General features: G+C 42.3%; 3 protein-coding genes across 3 annotated transcripts; 2 read left to right on the top strand and 1 right to left on the bottom strand.

Annotated features, from left to right (window-relative positions):
• Positions 1-398: 398 nt before the first annotated feature.
• Positions 399-3,831, top strand: LOC143011739 (serine/threonine-protein phosphatase PP1-gamma catalytic subunit A). The gene is made up of 7 exons (XM_076164720.1): positions 399-764; positions 1,135-1,266; positions 1,352-1,582; positions 1,752-1,856; positions 2,144-2,367; positions 2,642-2,776; positions 3,201-3,831. The coding sequence occupies exons 1-7, from the start codon at positions 710-712 to the stop codon at positions 3,288-3,290; spliced, it is 972 nt and encodes a 323-aa protein (XP_076020835.1). The 5' UTR covers positions 399-709; the 3' UTR covers positions 3,291-3,831.
• A 922-nt stretch (positions 3,832-4,753) lies between these two features.
• Positions 4,754-10,521, top strand: pptc7a (protein phosphatase targeting COQ7 a). The gene is made up of 6 exons (XM_076164669.1): positions 4,754-5,323; positions 6,867-7,046; positions 7,878-8,076; positions 9,240-9,363; positions 9,449-9,578; positions 9,725-10,521. The coding sequence occupies exons 1-6, from the start codon at positions 5,122-5,124 to the stop codon at positions 9,781-9,783; spliced, it is 894 nt and encodes a 297-aa protein (XP_076020784.1). The 5' UTR covers positions 4,754-5,121; the 3' UTR covers positions 9,784-10,521.
• Positions 10,522-12,496: 1,975 nt separating this feature from the next.
• On the bottom strand, positions 12,497-17,914 carry rad9b (RAD9 checkpoint clamp component B). The gene is made up of 11 exons (XM_076164741.1): positions 17,881-17,914; positions 17,550-17,620; positions 17,237-17,374; positions 17,020-17,134; positions 16,718-16,817; positions 16,273-16,376; positions 15,946-16,052; positions 15,053-15,117; positions 14,666-14,788; positions 13,186-13,411; positions 12,497-12,631 (listed from the first exon to the last, which is right to left on the bottom strand). Exons 1-11 carry the CDS (start codon positions 17,912-17,914, stop codon positions 12,497-12,499), a joined length of 1,218 nt encoding a protein of 405 aa, XP_076020856.1.
• Positions 17,915-19,072: the final 1,158 nt, after the last annotated feature.

Below are 19,072 nucleotides of genomic sequence, written 5' to 3'. Positions count from 1 at the left end.
GTTCCAACCTATAATTTCATCTTTGTGCTCATTTTTTTTCAACACAGATATTTACTGTTAGCCAGATATTTACAGTAAAATTAAATAAATAGTTGAATTAACGTTTGTGTTATCCTTCATTTGTGGTTAAAAAAAAGTGAAATTTTCCGAATGGATTAAATAAACAATACATAAACCACTGAATGATTTCATTTACCTGCGACTATGTGGACATAAGGTTCCTGCTTATACAGTCCTGACTCAGGATCTTTGCAACTGCATCTAAATAATAATAATAATACTAATAATAATAATAATAATAATAATGATAAGTATGGGGAAGTACCATTCCAGTCCAGTAGGGGTCAGCAGCGGAGCAGCTAAACAGCAGCCTCCTTGAACCAGCTGCTACAAGGTGCGGCAGAAACCCGAGGGGACACCATCACAAGCTAGCGGCTAACGTGGCTGACGTTTGTTTTTTAGTCCCGGTTTCTGACCCAAACTCAGCCTTGGATGTACAGATTTTAACAATTGAGATGCCTAAGTGGGCTTTTGTATTATTTACAGCGTAAACAGACAGCTGAACGACAACAGGGTTACGCCGACACATCTACTTTACGCCGGAAAATAACAACGCTAATATAAGGTAGCTAATGCTAATCTCGCTAGCTGGCTAGCTTTGTCAAGACCTCGATTTCACTGAGCCCGCTGTATTAGCATCAACGCTGCAATGGCTGATGTCGACAAACTCAACATAGACAGTATCATCCAGCGCCTCTTAGAAGGTAAGAATATGTGCGAAGCTTACGTTTCATTTACTTCGTTTGTCTGCATTGGAATATCTGTAAACGCGAATGTTTATTAAACAGTTTGCGTTTGCGTGTTTATCAAACATTGCGAAATACTGAACAGCAACTACCGAATGCTAAATTTGTAATTATTCGATCAGTGTTTTGTACATATTGTGGTGAATAATTGTACACGGATAAACCATGAACACGCGTAGCTGCTTACAGATTTGCATCAACATTGCGCATTCCAGTACAGCAGATACGTTTAACATTTGTCCTACAAGTCACCGAGCAAACTGGACTGGACTCTGTGAATCTGCTGATGCTGCCAATTATCATTCCGTGGTTTATTTCATGGTTGTAGTCAGAGGAGCAAAGCCTGGGAAGAATGTGCAGCTCCAGGAAAACGAGATCCGCGGATTGTGCCTGAAGTCGCGGGAGATCTTCCTCAGTCAGCCCATCCTGCTGGAGCTTGAAGCCCCCCTCAAGATTTGTGGTAAGTGCGATTTGTGTTGACTACACCAAAACAGCGTCTGGAATGTTTGTCTTTGCTGATGTATTGATTGTCCTCCATGTTCCAGGTGACATCCACGGGCAGTACTATGACCTGCTGAGGCTGTTTGAGTATGGGGGCTTCCCTCCAGAGAGCAACTACCTGTTCCTGGGAGACTATGTAGACAGAGGGAAACAGTCTCTGGAGACCATCTGTCTACTGCTGGCCTACAAAATCAAATACCCCGAGAACTTCTTCCTGCTGAGAGGAAACCATGAGTGTGCTTCAATCAACAGAATATATGGTTTCTATGATGAGTGTGAGTAAGGCCTAGTGGTGCTCACGGCAACCACAGATGGAACATTGACAGTCAAAAAATGTTTTCATGTTAGTTTAGTTTTTTTTTGTAGACTGACATAAAAAGCTTATTTTGTGCAGAGTTATACTTTCTAACTCTTCTTGTCTTCTTTTCTGTCTGAATATTTTAGGTAAAAGAAGGTACAACATCAAACTCTGGAAAACATTCACAGATTGCTTTAACTGCCTTCCAATTGCCGCCATTGTTGATGAGAAGATCTTCTGCTGCCATGGAGGTGGGTTCATATTTCTACCATCTAAGCAAAACTATTTGTATTTCAAGGTGCAGATTTGTTTTTGCTGATTGTTTTTTTTAGCATTTCATTACATCGCTGGTCACTGAGGCTGTGTAAATAAATACACAGTGTACGAATAGTCTCCCTTTGACGTCAGCCACCTCCTATTTGTCCTTGAGCTGTGCTGTCTGTGCGCTTTGTGTACTGACTGTGGGCTCAGCCAAACTTCATACGTACTGACCTCGTTATTGGTGTGTTTATTTATACGTGATTGCTGTACGGTTTAGGCCTGTCACCTGACCTTCAGTCCATGGAGCAGATCAGACGCATCATGCGCCCCACCGACGTGCCCGACCAGGGTCTGCTCTGCGATCTGCTCTGGTCTGATCCAGACAAAGATGTGTTGGGCTGGGGGGAGAATGACAGGGGTGTATCATTCACCTTTGGCTCAGAGGTGGTGGCCAAGTTCCTGCACAAGCACGACCTCGATCTCATCTGTCGTGCCCATCAGGTAATCTTTACAAACAGAGGGTGACCTCATGGTGCTGCTGTGCCACAATGTTGGCAGTTCACAGCTGCTAATACTGAAACACTTAATACAAGGACGGCAGGACAGTAAAATACTGTGCATCTATGTAGACGTACTTTGTGGTATGGACGGTACTTAATACTTGTACATACACATTCAGCATCATTCAGTCGAGTATGTAACACCAAACTATACTTCTAGAGATCCTTTCTGTTTGAAGGTGTTGTGTTTCTAAGATGTGTTCTCTGACCTGCAGGTGGTTGAGGACGGCTATGAATTCTTCGCAAAGAGGCAACTTGTGACTTTGTTCTCAGCACCAAACTATTGTGGGGAGTTTGACAACGCCGGAGCCATGATGAGTGTGGACGAAACACTCATGTGCTCTTTTCAGGTGACGTGCTCCCATACTACATGCTTACATACTACATACCATAAAGTAATAGTAAATGGGCCAGCGATCAATAGTTAATAGCTTATACAGCTGTTAGTAAGTTTTCGAAATGTATGGGGGGGGGCTGAAAAACTTTTGATCTATAAAAGGGGGGCGCGAAAGAAAAAGTTTGGGAAACACTGGGTTAAACTATTAACTTTTATTACACCCAGTCTTTGAATTGTCCCAATGTGTTATTCATTTCATCCACAAAATTAGTATTAGAAGTAGTTTGTAGTATCATTTCAGGTAGATTTCAGTGGAAAGTAATAATTAATCTATGTCTTTGGAAAATGTTTCATTTCCAAAGGGAAGCCTTCAACTTTCGGGCATTTTGACAATGGTGGTGGTCTCTCTGTAATCATTGTCATCTTTGTTTATGTAGATTTTAAAACCAGCTGAGAAGAAGAAACCCAACGGCAGCCGTCCAGTGACTCCACCCCGCAACATGGTCACCAAGCAAGCCAAGAAATGAGGGGGCAACAAATGCTGGGAGTCTCGCTCCTTTGTTCTGCTTTAGTTTTTGCATTTGAAGGATTGGTTATCCTTCGCGCTGCCAATACTGAAAAGAAATTCACTCCTACCTGATGAAGGCGAGATGTTTTATTGTTTTGTCCACAGGGGTAAATTGATTTGTCACCATGAAAACCTCAGGTGTTTTGCACTCCATTTTGCAGCTAGTCTTTGCCACATATGACTGTTCAATCAGGAAAAACTTAACAATACGGCTATTTATGCACAGGAATGCCTTGTTTTAAGCTGTGCACAATTTTTCCCTTTTTGTCATGTCTCACTCATCTCTTCCTCACTGTCAAGTACTGAGTGTTAATGGCTATAAAACCAATTGAAAGTCACAAACACCCATTTACTTCTAGAAAACGTTATCTTGGGACATTGACTCCGTATTACATCATCACATTTTTAAATAAGTCCTGTGCTAAATTTAATCAATAAAGAAAGCACTCTTGTAATGTCTGAATCTTTCTAATAAACTTTAAGCATATTTTAGGGGGAAATATGTGTTTGAATCATTTGTTCTTGATTCTATTACTTAAGCAAATATGGGACCACTGAAAATAACTTGTAAACAAAGCTCATCTTCAAGTCTGAGGTATGAATTTTCAGCATCAGGCTGATAACATTAAGAGATTAATTCAATTTGGTGTGAGGATTTCACAAAGGGTCTACAATATTGTATGTTAACCCTTTAATACCTGTGCTAATGGGACAAATACCATGTTCACATTCTGATAAAGTAATTTACTGTGTGTCTGACAGTGCTAAGATAGAGTTTAAAATACCACTGCTGGTTTACAAAGCGCTGTACAGGTCTACACATCACGTTGAATTATGCGTTATGAACCCTCCAGACTTTTAAGCATCAGCCCTTAATTTTTTTACTTCTAAGAGTCAACACCAAACACCAAGAAAGCAGCTGTTAGTGTTCATGCACCTAGAATAAACTTCTGGCATCACTATCGTATCACTATAACCTTTTTTTTGCATTTTAAAAAAAGATTCTTAGTCCCTTATGTAAAGCAGTTTTTTTCAATGTTTTCATATTTATTGCCTCATATTTAAATTTTATTTCTGTGCCTTATGTAAAGCCCTCGAATTTACATCACTACATCGATAATAATGTTGTGCCATACAAATGGCCTTGTTTCCCTAAAAAGGCAGAGAGGGTCATATTTGTCAGTACATACGGGTTACAGCTGATAACAACGTTAACCATGTACGATGCACTGAAAGTTTGTTTGTTTTCGTGTTCCAGTCACGCTGTTTATCCTCATACGTGCGTCTCTGGAACAGGTTTGCCCACGGGCATGTTTACTTCTGTAAAACGTTTGTGTAACGCGGTGAGTTAATGAAATAATTCCGATTGAGCGCCGGCTGAAACCAGGAGCTCCTTATTTGGCAGCGTGGGTTGCATAATGCCGCGTGACGTCAGCGCAGTCACAAGACCTGAGAGCTGACCGGGGCGCGCGGCAGGCAGCTGCTCCGAGTGCTGTGTTGTGTATGTGTGGCGTCGTAACGACAGAAGTGAAACCATGGCTGCGGAGAGACACAGCTCACAGCGCCCCGGATGCTACACAACAGACGGCCCCCGCTGAACCTCCAGCACTCTCTGAACCAGAAACTCCCCCATCTCCGCTTGATATCGCTTAAGCTTCGGCTGTTACTGTTCAGTTAACGCGAGGAGAGCCAGAAAGTCGTTATTGAGTCGGCATTGTTCACTTCCATCGACGCTAAGCTAGCGCTGCTAGCTTGGCCGGTGGTTCCGAGGTGGAGCCGCCGTGTAGGTGATGTTGTCCGTGCTGTCGTACGGTCGCCTGTTTGCCAGAGCTGTCATCGGCGGACTTTCTCAGACAGATAGCCGCGACTACAGCCTGGTGACAGCGAGCTGCGGCTTCGGCAAGGATTTCCGCAAAGGCATCCTAAAGAAAGGGATGTGCTACGGGGACGACGCGTGTTTCATCGCCCGACACAGATCCGCCGATGTTTTGGGTTCGTATCTAGTTCGTTTGCTCGATAAACATGAGCCACATAGGGTTGTAGCTAGCTGGGTTGTTGCATGATGACCTGCCAAAATGTCTACCCTTTAATCTGATTGGGTCACACGTGTGTCCACCGCTGATTGTATTGTTTGTTTTTTATTATTTAAAACCTCTAAACAAATGTCCACTATGCGATTGAGATACATTCTGCCAACATCACATCCTCGAGCTTCATTGTGTGGTCTGTTTATCTACGTCACAAAACTATTTTCTGTATTTTAATCACAATCGATAGCCTTGATCGGAACTTGTGTGTACCTATATGATATGTGTAAAATTAGTTCAAAATGGTATCTGATCTCCAGTTAAGTGTGAAGCTGTTCCAAAGCCAAGGAGCCAAAACACCACAAGCTTGTTTACCCTTTGTGTTAACTCTTTTGTTATGGAGGCACTATGGGATATTGTGTGTTGTGTCACACAAGAGTTATTCAAACATACCATGGACACCTATGGTTTGAAAAATGATACAGCCTCTAAATGATGAGTGATTTAAGTGCTAATCCAGTTTATTAACCATATTATTATTCTCGCCTATTCATATTTACTGTTCCTTTTTGTTTTTGCCTGGCCAAGGCTGTGCAACCGTACTGACTCACACTCACCAGGAGACACAATAACAGAAATAGGACTTCCTTTCACTAGCTGGTTATTTTAGGTTTGATCAATTACAATTACCCTCTGCTGTGAGCAGGGCTGTTTCTGTTCTGGCACACACACTGAGGCGACCCGGAGCACCATCCTTGTATGGTCAGTGAAACAGATGCCTGCGTCCTGGGAGTAACAAGACTAAAGTTTCCTTTCTAGGGAAATAATGTGTCCGACAAAAGGCTCCATTGGGAACAAGTGGTATTAATGAACAAAGTAATTTCCATAGAAAGATAAGTGCAGTTGTAACTGTTATTGATGCCATTGATCATGTGAGCCAGATTTAAATTTGAAGATGAGTGGATTACCGGCTGTGTGGCTGACCAGTTATGCAACTTCTTAGCTACAGGGCAACACAGCGTTTTTTTTTCCAATGTGCAGGAACTTAAAATGAATTGAGGTACCACAAATGATGGAAAACTGCATAAAACCACCAAGGCTAGATGCTCTCTGCTCATCATAACTGAAAGAATGACAAAGCGGCAGTTCATATGAAACAGCTGGTCTGTGAGGTTTCCTTGACGTGTACATGTCCTGTACTTGGTGTCCTTTTCAGCGTCTTGGTGAAAGTGCCTATTGTTTGTGTCTATGGCACAGCTGCGTGACATTGTGTCTTGTTTCTCCGTATCCTCCTGAGATCCTCACTTGTGGAAAAATACAACCAACAAAGACAGACGTATAAGGAATGCAAAAAAATTGTGCATTCCTCGTCTTGTAGTCACTCCAAACCAAAAGCACTCCCTTATTATGTTTGTGAAGACTTATAATAATGAGGCGTCAATATTTGCAAAGACTGAGTCAATGTAGAGTAAAGAAAAGCTTTTCAATACTTGACTGTCTGTTTTCAGGTGTGGCAGATGGAGTGGGTGGTTGGCGAGACTATGGCGTGGACCCTTCACAGTTCTCAGGTACACTGATGAAGACGTGTGAGCGGCTTGTGAAGGAAGGACGCTTTGTCCCCAGCAACCCTGTGGGAGTGCTGACAACCAGCTACTATGAACTCCTGCAGAACAAAGTGCCATTACTGGGTGAGTCACTCCACTGCAAACTGTGCTCATAAAGTCTTAATGCTTACACACACACACACCTGTAAATGTACATTAAGGCAGACCGAAGCCTGTTTAGATCGTCCTGTGCCCTGTGTCCTGTTGGAGAGGAGACTCCAACCTATGCAGCAGAGGGCTTGAAAAATAGCAGCGAATTCCCCATGTGGTTTGGTTTTGAGTATGCCATTTAAGGCTAGGTTGTTTGTTTCAATCTGTGTGCTTCACTGGCTGAATGACGAATCTTTGCAACATGAGTCATGTAACAGCCAGATTGCATTAAGAAGTCTTGGGAATGTCCCAAGTCCTGGCCTGCCCTCGTCTCCACAGTGGCTTCCCTCCATCGCACCGTTTCCTGACAATGCAGCGTGCACAAACGTGGAGCTTGGACACATATTTTAGGCAACTGTCTGTCTGGGTTGGTGTCAGTACTTTTCCACTCTGTTATCACATCTTTACAAGGGGAAACAACACTGTATTGTGCTGCTCCGTCAAGGCAGAGGGAATGATCTTTGAGGCCAGCAGTGTGTGTAATTGTACTGCTGCAGAGAAGAAAGGAGTGAGTCATAGTGTGAGAGGGGTTTTGAAGGTTGATCCCACAGAGCATATTTTGGTGAGCCAGATGAATCACCAGCAGGGTGTGGCTGCCCACCATCCGTCTGCTACACCAGCTCGTGTTTCCTCTTCACCATCACACAGATGGTGGACCTCCAAGAATTCACACAACCATTACGCTGATTGTAGTATCCCTATCTGTGTGTTCAACCTGACCTCAGTAATCAAAAATCTCCCTTGTGGTCTTTCTGTCACATGCAGGCAGTAGCACGGCCTGCATCGTGGTGTTGGATCGACAGAGTCACCGGCTTCATACGGCTAACCTGGGCGACTCGGGTTTCCTTGTGGTTCGGGGCGGAGAAGTGGTCCATCGTTCAGACGAGCAGCAGCACTACTTCAACACGCCCTTCCAGCTGTCCATTGTTCCCCCGGGAGCTGAGGGGGCCGTCCTCAGTGACAGGTTAGTCTAGCTCAGTAAAGTAAGTAAGTAAACTTGTTAGAGCTATTGTGCTATTATTGACCAGTCTGAAACCACTACATGTACAATTATGGCTCTGACATCAGTCAGTTGGTATTGGTTTGGTTGGTATTTTTTTTGGCCCCCGCTTTGACCAATCAGAATCAGAACAGGAACAGCACAGATATCATGCAGGCAGAAGCAACACAGAAAGTTTAAACCAAGGATTCACAAAATGTATTGCTGATTATGTCTCTGCACCAGAGTCCTGAGGGCAGCAAAACTGAGCTGTAGTGTAGCAGGCTGTCAGAGGTCAGTGAAGCCGCGTCTTATTACTGCAGCAGCATGCCAGCAACACCACCGTAGACTTAACTGTGAGTCTGAGACAAGCACTGGATGTTTGCCAAGGTCAAAGTCTGCGTGGGCTGGTAGGCAAGCTTCAGTTCACAGCCAATCCTGTGCCTGCAGGTCCAGCCACCTTTTTAAAGAGTTGTTCAATCATAAACTGGCAAATTATCTCGGGCTTCATTCATGTCTCAAAGGCTGACCTGCGTGTCACAAATGGTACAGTGATATAAACAGTTGAGAATTATTAATGGCCTGAACTCGATTCCAATCACACCATTAATTCCAGTAGCTCTCGAAAATACTCTGAAATGTACCATTTTGGAAAACTTTACAACAACAAAACCTAAATTATTTCCCTAAGCCACAAGAGAACAAAAAGGCCAGATTGTGTTTTTGTTATTGCATTTCCGTATGTGTAATCATCAGCATGTTAGTAAGAGCACCCTCCGAGAAGCGAACTTGACACTAGGACACAAACTTGGTTCTGGTTATATAAATGAGTGCTCATAATGGCTGCACCATGTGGGGATTTAATTGGATCAAAGATTCTAGGGACAGCATGTGATGATTCTTAGAACTCATCTTGCATATGGTATTGTCATTAGTAGTAACTGATGGAATATCAGTAGCAGTAGGTAGTCTGGCTTTTATACCCTGGCAGTGCTCTCCATAGTAATCCGCTGTAATCTTTGGGTGTTCCTCAAGCAGAGGGGAAGCCAGTGCTGATTAAAGTCAGATCTGAATAGACAGATTTTCTTTGCCAAGTATAAAGGGGAAGAGTTGGATATTGGTCTGATTGTGTCTGTGTGGCATTGCAGTCCTGACGCTGCAGACAGCTCCACCTTTGATGTTCAGCTTGGGGACATTATCCTCACTGCAACTGATGGTCTCTTTGACAACATGCCTGACTACATGATCCTACATGAGCTGCAGAAACTCAAGGTAAGACTGAGGCATGAACAGGTTTGCTTGAGTGAGAAATGGGACTCGAAAACAAACTTCATGCTTGTCGTGTTTTGCTCCTCAGAACACCAATTATGAGAGCATCCAGAAGACTGCCAGGAGCATCGCAGAACAGGCTCATGATCTGGCTTATGACCCCAACTACATGTCACCTTTTGCACAGTTTGCCTGTGACAATGGATTGAATGTCAGAGGTAAGTGACCAAGTTCTTCTTGAACCAGATGAGATTCTGATAATGATTTGAATTCATGAAAAGGGAACATGTATATTGACAATGTGGAAACTTGCTGCATTAATTGACTGTCTCTATCCTAACTGAGCGTTGTGATTTTTCTCTAGGGGGAAAGCCAGATGACATCACAGTGTTGCTGTCAATAGTGGCAGAATATACGGACTAGAGTTTGTGTTGAGGGTCGACGAGTACCCCTGCAGACTGTGGAAGTGGTTGTTTCCTGCTGGCCAGGATGAAGAACCAATGTCAGATGCTCTCCCACATCGTCTGGCTCTACTTTCCCAAGCCGATCATCATTCCCTAAAAACTCATATGTGCCCACTTCTTCGATGTGATCATCTTGTATACATCAGGGATTGGCAGCAGTGGAGCTGAGACGCGGCACGTCATGCAGAGTTGAGGCCTAGTCACTGGATAATCCCCCACAATGGGATGAACTGTCATTGCGTACGTAGTTGATGGGCCACCTCTCCTTTCTTCTGGCTTGGGTTGGGATGATGCAGCCAGGTGGTAGTTGTTAGACTACTAAGAGGCCCTTTGCTGCTGGAATCAACAGTACTCTGCCGTTTTCCGAGTATACATGACTCATTGTGTAATCACTATATGAGGTGAATCATCCCACTGAGGAAATGCATGCAGAGGTGGTATACTCCGACGTTTACATGCCTGAACAAATCGGTTTACAGTCCCATAATCTAGGTCCATTACTAGGTCCGAGGAAGCATACTGTGATTTGTGCAGATTGCAATCACATTAAGGTGTATACATTACATTGGGGGGGTTTGCATTGCCTTAATTGCGGTTTTATCGTGCATGTTAACACACTGAGAGTCACAAAGGGATCCACCTAGGAAATGGCCGCACAGGGCGCTCCGGTATGGAAAGGTGGCAACATTGTGCCAAAGGACTGCAAAAAGGGGTTGAAATGGTACAGAAACCAGTTTCTCTCAAGCGGCCTGGAACCTTACAGGTGGGTGCAGGGTGTTTTGTAACGGGTTTGTTCTCCCCAGAATATTCTGTTAAACGTTGTTGTGATGTACGGCATTTTCCTATGGTTTTTGGGGGGCAGGTGGATGCAGTAGGGTTTCATGAAGTGTAGCAGCTGCCTTTTACATACCAGTGCAGTTCATGTCTTGCACAAATAAATAGTCAGGGCTGTTGATGGGGATGTTAAAGTTTAAGAAGCCTTTTAGAGAATTGTTGATATACTCCCTTTAATCTCACAGCTGCTGCGGAAGATGTAGTGGGTGTATGATGTGTGGTGTGTGTGTGTGTGTGTGTGCGCGCGCGCGCGCATGTGTTGAGATGTGCAGTAAGTGTCCTCTTAATTGTATATGTAATTGTATATGTGAAGGCCACACAAACTTGTCTATATCCACTGGGCTGAACTGGTCTTGCAGCCTTATACGCACAAAGCTTAAGCATATCTGAAAAAGCTCAACACAGTGGAAGTTGGTCCGGTGACCAAACATATTTTTGTTACTTCTTTGGGCGGGAATCAGTGAATTCTATGGACTGATCACTGCATCAGAGTAGCTTTAGAAACTTCAGCTCACAATCAGCATCTCCCGTCTCTCCCTTGCTGTCAAGCTCCACAGGCACATCCATACTGTATGTACATATGCATCAGGTCACTGCAGTGATCGTGTGAAAACTGGTCAAACTTCCTTTTCATCAACGTCATCAGTTACAACCTTTACCACAGTTATAGATATTTCATGTCACGTTATACTGTGGTGCTGATATACCTTGTATCAGGTGTTACTGATACTGGCAAACATACATTATTCTTTAAGTTCCTACGTGCCAGCCATAAGAGTCAGACAGCTTTAGTATTTTGTCCAGCACTTAGTCTGAGTCTTGTGATAAAGCCGTCATCCCTTGCTTAGAAATCCACCTTGTGGGTTTTTAGATCCCCAGTTACAATATGCACTATTTAATAGAAGACTGTTCTCCTGTTAATCTGACTTGTTGACATGAGGGAAGTGCAGGGGAGTCATTTTGAATTGGAGCCCAAAGAGCTGATAGAGGTGAGACCCACTGAATGGTCCAAATGTGAGTTGTTAAGCATTATAGCACTGAGGACAATCCAAGCAGCCTTAATATTCTAGAGCAATCCTCCCAGACAGTTGGTTTTGATCACATTCAGCTTCGTGGCTCCCACTTCCTGTCTCACACCTGCGCTTTCACTTTCACACCATTCTGCTTCAATTTCCTCTTCCAAACACAAACCATGTTACAAACAGAGCTGCATGTGTCTATATATTTTGGATGTACAGTTCAGTGCAGAACTATGCTCTGTAAAAAAAAAAAAAAAAGTTTTAAAATGTTTTTGAATAAAGAGTATAGTATTTATTATCCTGTTGTATCTGTCGTCTTTGTGATTTAATTTGAACTTCATCACATTATAGCTCTGCATCTGCCTAAGGTACAGTTAACTTCACGTATCTCTGTCTGAACTGTTACTCAATACAGAAAAAAGGCAGCACTTGACACCAAACTGATGAGTGTACTTTCACATTCCTCAGTCCAGCAGGCGTGTCTCACATATTCAGCAGACAGGTGTGGCACCTTTTAGCCTCTTGCTATGTCGTCATGGATCAAGGAGTCAGCTTCCACTTCATGTGTTTTAACTTTCTGTTTCAGCTACACTTAATGCCATACAATGTGCACATACTGTCCACAGAATGTTATGGACAACTTTAACACGGAAGGCAAATCATTTTAAACCGTGAACATTTGTTTTTAAATAGGAAAGTAAATTCATCATCATGGCTGTTTCATGTTGGGTCTTATATCTACTGTAGCATCAAAGATTAATTCAGACTTTTAAACTCAAATGATGAGAAATGAATAGTCGTCGTTTAAAGGCCGTGTTCTTACAGTGAAGGACTTCTTGTAAAGTCTTCCTCAATGTCCTCTTCATCACTGTAACATGCGAGCACGTCCAGCATGATGGCACAATCCTCATCGTGCTGCTCTGAGGACAAGGCCCTGAAGAGGAGGGAGCAGATCTACAGAGGAAAGACACAACACAAACAAGGTTATGGTCAGGTCAATAAAAATGTACATCAGTCTAATTACATTTAAATTAAGGTTTTAGTAACCTGTTGATTCTGTGGCTTCTAATGGTTGGAACGCAAAATGATTTTATGTACACATTGACCTAGCCTCTTAACAAAAGCTGCAAAGATTGTTCTAACGTCATGAGGAAAAAACATGGAAGCAGAATCTCAACATTGAGTAGAAAATCAGGATTTTTTTTGGGGGGGGGGGGGGGGAATCTTAACACCAGTGACAATGGTCGACCTCAAGGGGTTGATCAGCAAGAAAAATACTCAGGACTCAAAACAAATGCTATATAAGCACAATTATCACACAGCACATTGAATGTCACCTTGCTCATCTTATTTCATCTTGTTTCACCTCAGGCATTATGGCAAACCTGACATGCTTCCAGAGTAAAGTAGAAGCCCTTTGACGCTTTACAATGTAAATTAACCCAAGCATTAAGGATATTGAGTTCCCTCAGCAATCTAATTAGCCCCACAGGAAGCTCCCCAGTCACCTGAGTGGAAGCAGGGGTTGAGACGGCGCTGGCATTCGCCTCATCAAGCACTCCAAGTCTGTCACAGCCCTCAATACGAGGCAGAATCTTCATGGAGACAGGTGGGCTGAACATAGGGCTGCCCTGGCTGGATGCAACCACCTCAGTTTCAGCAGGAATAGGAGCCTCCCTGACTTCAGCCTCACACAGACTCACAGGTGGAGCAGCAGCAGCAGCAGCTCCGTACCTGAGGACACACAGAACACACATCTCTGTCACAAAATCTATAATGACTTTTTTTAATACCCCTGACACTTGGTTGAGGGTGGGTGTAGTATCCCTGTATATACTATACTACTACTGTATACTACTACTTTATACTATCATTTGGTCAAACCAAAAGCTCTTGCTGCAGATCTCTTAGTCTTATTTTTTTGTCTTAGTATTCTTCGGCTGTCATAAAGTGCATTTACACTAATTCTAATATTTATACAGTACTGACAACACTTGTGGTGTGTATGGCACTAATTAAATAAAGAAGGTGTTTTGTTTTCTGACATTGACACAATTATTATTTATTATGATGTTATGATTATAACAAAAACACTGTAGCAGCTTCACTGTTTGATTTGAGTTTGTACCAGTGTTCTAGTCCTCCCAGAATGTTACCTGCTCACCTTCATAAACACATTAACAGGGCATGTCGTCCACATTACAATCAGCTGAGTTGTTTGATGATCTCAACCATCATACAAACTCGCACGAAAACAATCCTGTGCATGCAACCGCGGTGCGTCATAAACGTAAGAGAAACACACACCACAAACGTAAAGAGGAACAACACAGGAGGAGGAAAAGAGAACAAGCTGGTTCTTAAACGCCTCAAGCAAACTTCATTTGTTGTATTTGGACTCTATCAAAAACACTGATTATGCATACTGTCTATAAGGAAAAAGCCTGAATTTTCCAGTTGAAGAACAGAAAATAGAAAGTACATTAGATCTGCTTACAGTTGAATTCCTGAGCAATGGGGACAGAAGTGCTAAAATACTGCCTGCTCATCACTTTCTGTGGACCCCCAGCCATGTACAAGGCTACAAATAACCCAGATACTCACCAGTCCAGCTGGGACTGGTGCCTCAAGCTGCAGTGAAAGAGACAGTGACATCAGCAGAACAGCTAACCAACCGAGCAGTGCGAAGATGAAGGATTACAGGCTGACAGCTAGACAGGCTGCTAACCTACATGTCCTCTTGCCCTATTTATCTCTGTTACAGATTCAAGACCGAATGCTGTAACACTAAGCCCTCTTAGAAAGCTAAAAACTGCCAGTGGGGCCATCAGTCTGATCTGAGAGAGGTCGGGTAGAGCACTGTGGGAAGATTTGGTCATATTCCCTAATACACCAACAATGTACATTTAAAAATGTAGACTTTGGATTGTGATATAATAATAGTATTTTATGTGCATGTACATGTAGTGACAGAGCAGTGTTTGTTACCTGGGTGTTGTAGGGGTTGGGGTCTGTGTAGGCTGAGATGAACCCTGGCTGTCAGAGTTCATCAGAGTTGCCAGCACCACACTGGCCTCCAGGACCAAATCCTCCACACTGAAGCACACGGGCCTACAAACAACATTCCACACACAAAAAGAGATCTGACCAGGCCAGTGTCCAGGGACAGGACGGAAATCTACTTTCCTGTTGGTGGATTACTCAACACAACTGTATTGTTAGTAGAATTGTATGTAACATTAATAGAAAGAGATCACAGCAATGGATCACCTGGGTAAATACAATTTACAATCATAGACATAAGCACTGACCGTGTTCCATGTAACATAAGCTATGAACGTCTTTCAAACTAGTCTTGAAGGCAGAGACACTTACGTTCCTGCAGCACCAAAGTGGGCAGACACTGGTAGGCAAAGTGACTCTGCAAAGGACAGTAAACCCTACAAAAGAGAAGCAGCAATTCACAAAGCTTTTACCTTCATGTACATTTATATGTATAGTGTGACAATAACATTTAAAACCCAACGATCCAGAGACGAGTGTTTTGTCAGCTCAGGCTGACCTCTGCCCGTGTCCAGGCCCTCGGCTAATGAGGAGCCTGACAGTGGTATGTGGAGAAACATTCCAAAACATTAGGGACAACAATTGTGGGTGTTAATGTCGGTCAAGTCTCTTTAACTGAACTAAAACAGTGAACAATTCATATTCCAAATTTCCAAATGGCAAACCAGAGACGAGACAACAACACAGCAATGTTGCTATATTTAAGTCCTATTTTGTCTTCAAGATTGTTTTTGTTATGTTTCTGTATGTTTATAAGTCAATAAATCAATTTCCAGTGAATTTCACACCTCAATAATCAAGAAACAATGGACTCAATTACACATTTTATGGTTACTTAAAATATAAAACAGTTGAATGATATCTTGAACATTCTGATATACAGACTTTAGTTACATTATACAACAAACTATGGAGAGTGGAACCTGTAATTCATACTCGTGACCACCGAATTTTATGAGTAGCAATAAGCTTCACTGAGGTCATATTTGCTATAAAGTCACAGTGCTGAGGGGAAAGTTCACTTGTAAATGAGAGAGTACACAAGCTTGAGTATCCAGATTCCAGACATATGACCTCTTAAACATGAAAACCACTGTGCGCCAATTACACACACAAGCTGACATACACACCCCCACATACACACACCCCCCCCACACACACAATATTCTCATATGTCAGGATAAATCCCAAAATAACCCTGTTACCCTCAACTCCTTCAGGCAGAAGGTTATGTCCGAGTCCACTCTGACCTGAAAGTAGTCAAACTCGTTTGGGTGCAAGGACATCTCAGTGCACATCATCTTCATGTGGTCTGTAACCAAAGCAGGTCTGGGTCAGGTCTGGGTCATATACAGCAACATTGTTTCTTAACCACTGAGAGAGCCTCTGCCAAGAATCAGTTTGGACTAATTTGCCATAACATGATAATCTTTGCTTTCCAGATGCAAACCACATGTCACCACATTGATAACCTATCACAGGAAATGCACGCCTCATGGATTTAGTTTTCAAAGAAACATAAAAAAGCACACCATTGCCGTCATAGTAATTCCTCAGAATGACTCTGTGAGGAGTCATAGCAAGGGTGATTTCTTCCTGAGTTGCTGGGAAATGCGTCACCATGTCACCAAAAAGCCTACAGATGCAACAACGAATGAAACGGAGATGAAAGCACTTAGTTAAGAGTGAATTAAGAGAAATATGTGTTGTATATACTTAATAATGCAACTGCTGAAATGTGAGCTAAATTGATCTAAACAATATACCCAATACATCTGTGATATTGAGTGGATAAGTTGAGGCTCTAATCGTGAACATCAACGAATGGACACATAAATCTTGCTGACAGACAAAATGCGGACTGTAAATTGTATTTTGTCCTGAAGGTGACAAGTTAAAGGTGGATTTCTAAGCCTCGCAACAGCGGAGCAGGTGTTTGTGTGGATGCAGGACAGGAGCTGCTACTGAGGTGCCAACCTGGCCTGAGCCTTGAGCACATTGGGACAGAGGTGTGACGCAAACACTGCCTGGAGCGCCTCACTTTCCTGGAAGCGTATGTTGTAGGTTTTAGTGATACCTGTCACAGAAGCAGAGACAGGATATGAATTTGGAGCATACTGCCACCAAGTGCTGCCAATATGAAATGACACCTATAGAAGTATCATTCATAGCACCCACTAGATTAGAACATGGCAAAGGGAAAACACACTGATAACAGTTCATGGTAAGGTTTGGGGTAATAATACATATTTAGTTTACAACAGTGTAATGTTTCCTACCGTGCCTACAGAAAAACAGTATTATCACTCGGTCACCGGGACTGTCGATTGTAATCTGACATTGTTCCACATTACGCTCGATCGAAGTCAAACACCGAAAAAGGGGAAGCACAGACTTGAAAACAGAAAGAGTCAGTATGTTTTAGACGAGATGAGATTAGATACCTTGGTGATGTACAGATCCATTAGGAATGACAGATGGATATGACAGACGTACCCTCATTACCAGTTTGCACTTGACAGCTCCACTGTGCTGCTCTGATTCTGATCCCAGGCTGTAATGCTGGAAGAACAGTGGTGAAAAGAGAAAGCAGGCGTATGCAGAATGGGCTGAATTCACCGACCTCACTGCCAGCTTCAAAAAGAGGGGGGAGTTAATGACCACAGGTGAACATGTATAGAATTTGCAGCCCTGTCTAGGAAAAAGTTCCATATTTTACATGGCAAATGGATACCAGAATCTGAATTCAGGGAGTAAATGAAAGGAAAGGGAAGGTGTGAGGGCTTCACCCCTGAGCCACCCTGCTCACCCCTTTCACCATGGGGTCCAACCACAGTTCATTTCCAATCCGTGAAAGAGCATGAATGGCTTTTCCAAACGCTGAAACACAACGGGACACATTAAGTTAAAATGTCATATCATGGTTTCATAATGAGCCAAATTGTAAGTACACTGTGAAATAGTCAATACAATGTTATTTAAGCTAGGTTGGTGAGTTAGCCTCCACATTTACACCTTTAAAGTGATGCCTCCTCTGTTTACACACGTTTAAAACTAACTCACAACGAAACATTAACTGATTATTTAAGTAATTATTGCAGCAGAAGCCGAATGGACACATTTGTTTCGTCAGTTTGTACCTTTTACACAGTTTCCTTCTATGACGCAGTTCATGTTTGCCGCGGAATTATTGTTTCAATTGTCGCAATTGAGTGAGCGCTTGTTTTACTTCTTGAGCGGGGCCTCGCGAGCGGCCGCGCTACTCTCCTCGACGATCACAAGGCTCCGCCTCCCTTTGGTGGACTGGTCCGACGGCAGCGATAAAAATCCTTTCCACTTTCCAGCTACATCCGAATGAACTTGGTCACTAGCTAAAAGGCCTTCAAACCTATTTTCCCCACTAGACAAACAAACAACAAAAACAATCGTAATCATTATTAACAGCTCTCTCTTGGCATTTATAAATCTTACATTTGGGAAAACATTTCTTCTTATTACGACATAGTTACTATATTGTACATACATAAGATGATACATTTCTTATGTAACATTTTCACAAAAATAAAACGGAATTACTTCATATGTTAACATATGAAGATAATTCTGAGGGTTTATTGTGCTTGTGAATTGCTTGTTTTTAAGATGTCTTCTCTTCATTGTGATTTATGAACACCTAATGAAAAAATGTTTGAACAAAAAATTGTGTAATTGGCAGAAATTAGCCTTTACTTTAAGCACTGTGACAATAATTCTAACTAATATCATGTTCAATACATGATTAATAAATGTCACTGATTAATTCATTATTCACATATTTATTGAAATCTGAAGTCACCACAAACGTTTATTGTGTATGTTCTGTAGTAAATGGGCCTTTCTCAAGTTGTCAACACAATAGTGACATCTGACACAGATTATGGGTTTTAGGTTTCTGAGCTAATTAATGACTAAATGGCCACAGCTAACAGAGAGTAAGATGACCCCTTTCTATATCAGGTGACTTCACTGTAAATTCATCTATAGCTCAGTCAGCTTCACAAAATCTTTATTCTTAAAAACTCAGACAATGAAGTTTCCAAAACAGTACTGACTGACATTTTTATTCTACTAAGCATATAAATACAGTTAATAATAAGTATATTGACGTTGGACTTGGAAAGCATAGACCTACCTGTTTAATATGTGTAGGTCACTATCAAACACATTTCATGGTCTGGGATAGATGAAGTATTATTTGATCATTTGTGCCACAGCATGTATATGTAGAACGGTTACATTGAACAAACTACACTCACACATTGTTTCAAAGCTTTCACAATTGCAAACTCTGAA

This window comes from Genypterus blacodes, unplaced genomic scaffold, assembly GCF_046128005.1.
Source record: "Genypterus blacodes isolate CSIRO-AG114 ecotype Tasmania unplaced genomic scaffold, CSIRO-AGI_Gbla_v1 ptg000138l_1, whole genome shotgun sequence".
NCBI lineage: Eukaryota > Metazoa > Chordata > Actinopteri > Ophidiiformes > Ophidiidae > Genypterus > Genypterus blacodes.
This window is presented reverse-complemented; position numbering and strand designations above follow the sequence as displayed.

Excerpts from the sequence above, each read along its gene's own strand:
- pptc7a (XM_076164669.1), top strand. The coding sequence starts at position 5,122 with ATGTTGTCCGTGCTGTCGTACGGTCGCCTGTTTGCCAGAGCTGTCATC. Across the intron at positions 8,077-9,239 it reads GGGGCCGTCCTCAGTGACAG|TCCTGACGCTGCAGACAGCT; the intron begins GTTAGTCTAGCT and ends GTGGCATTGCAG. Across the intron at positions 9,364-9,448 it reads ATGAGCTGCAGAAACTCAAG|AACACCAATTATGAGAGCAT; the intron begins GTAAGACTGAGG and ends TTTGCTCCTCAG.
- LOC143011739 (XM_076164720.1), top strand. The coding sequence starts at position 710 with ATGGCTGATGTCGACAAACTCAACATAGACAGTATCATCCAGCGCCTC. Across the intron at positions 765-1,134 it reads CATCCAGCGCCTCTTAGAAG|TCAGAGGAGCAAAGCCTGGG; the intron begins GTAAGAATATGT and ends TCATGGTTGTAG. Across the intron at positions 1,583-1,751 it reads ATATGGTTTCTATGATGAGT|GTAAAAGAAGGTACAACATC; the intron begins GTGAGTAAGGCC and ends TGAATATTTTAG.
- rad9b (XM_076164741.1), bottom strand. The coding sequence starts at position 17,914 with ATGAACTGCGTCATAGAAGGAAACTGTGTAAAAG. Across the intron at positions 17,621-17,880 it reads AGAAGGAAACTGTGTAAAAG|CGTTTGGAAAAGCCATTCAT; the intron begins GTACAAACTGAC and ends GTTGTGTTTCAG. Across the intron at positions 15,118-15,945 it reads TCTGCCTGAAGGAGTTGAGG|GGTTTACTGTCCTTTGCAGA; the intron begins GTAACAGGGTTA and ends TCTCTTTTGTAG.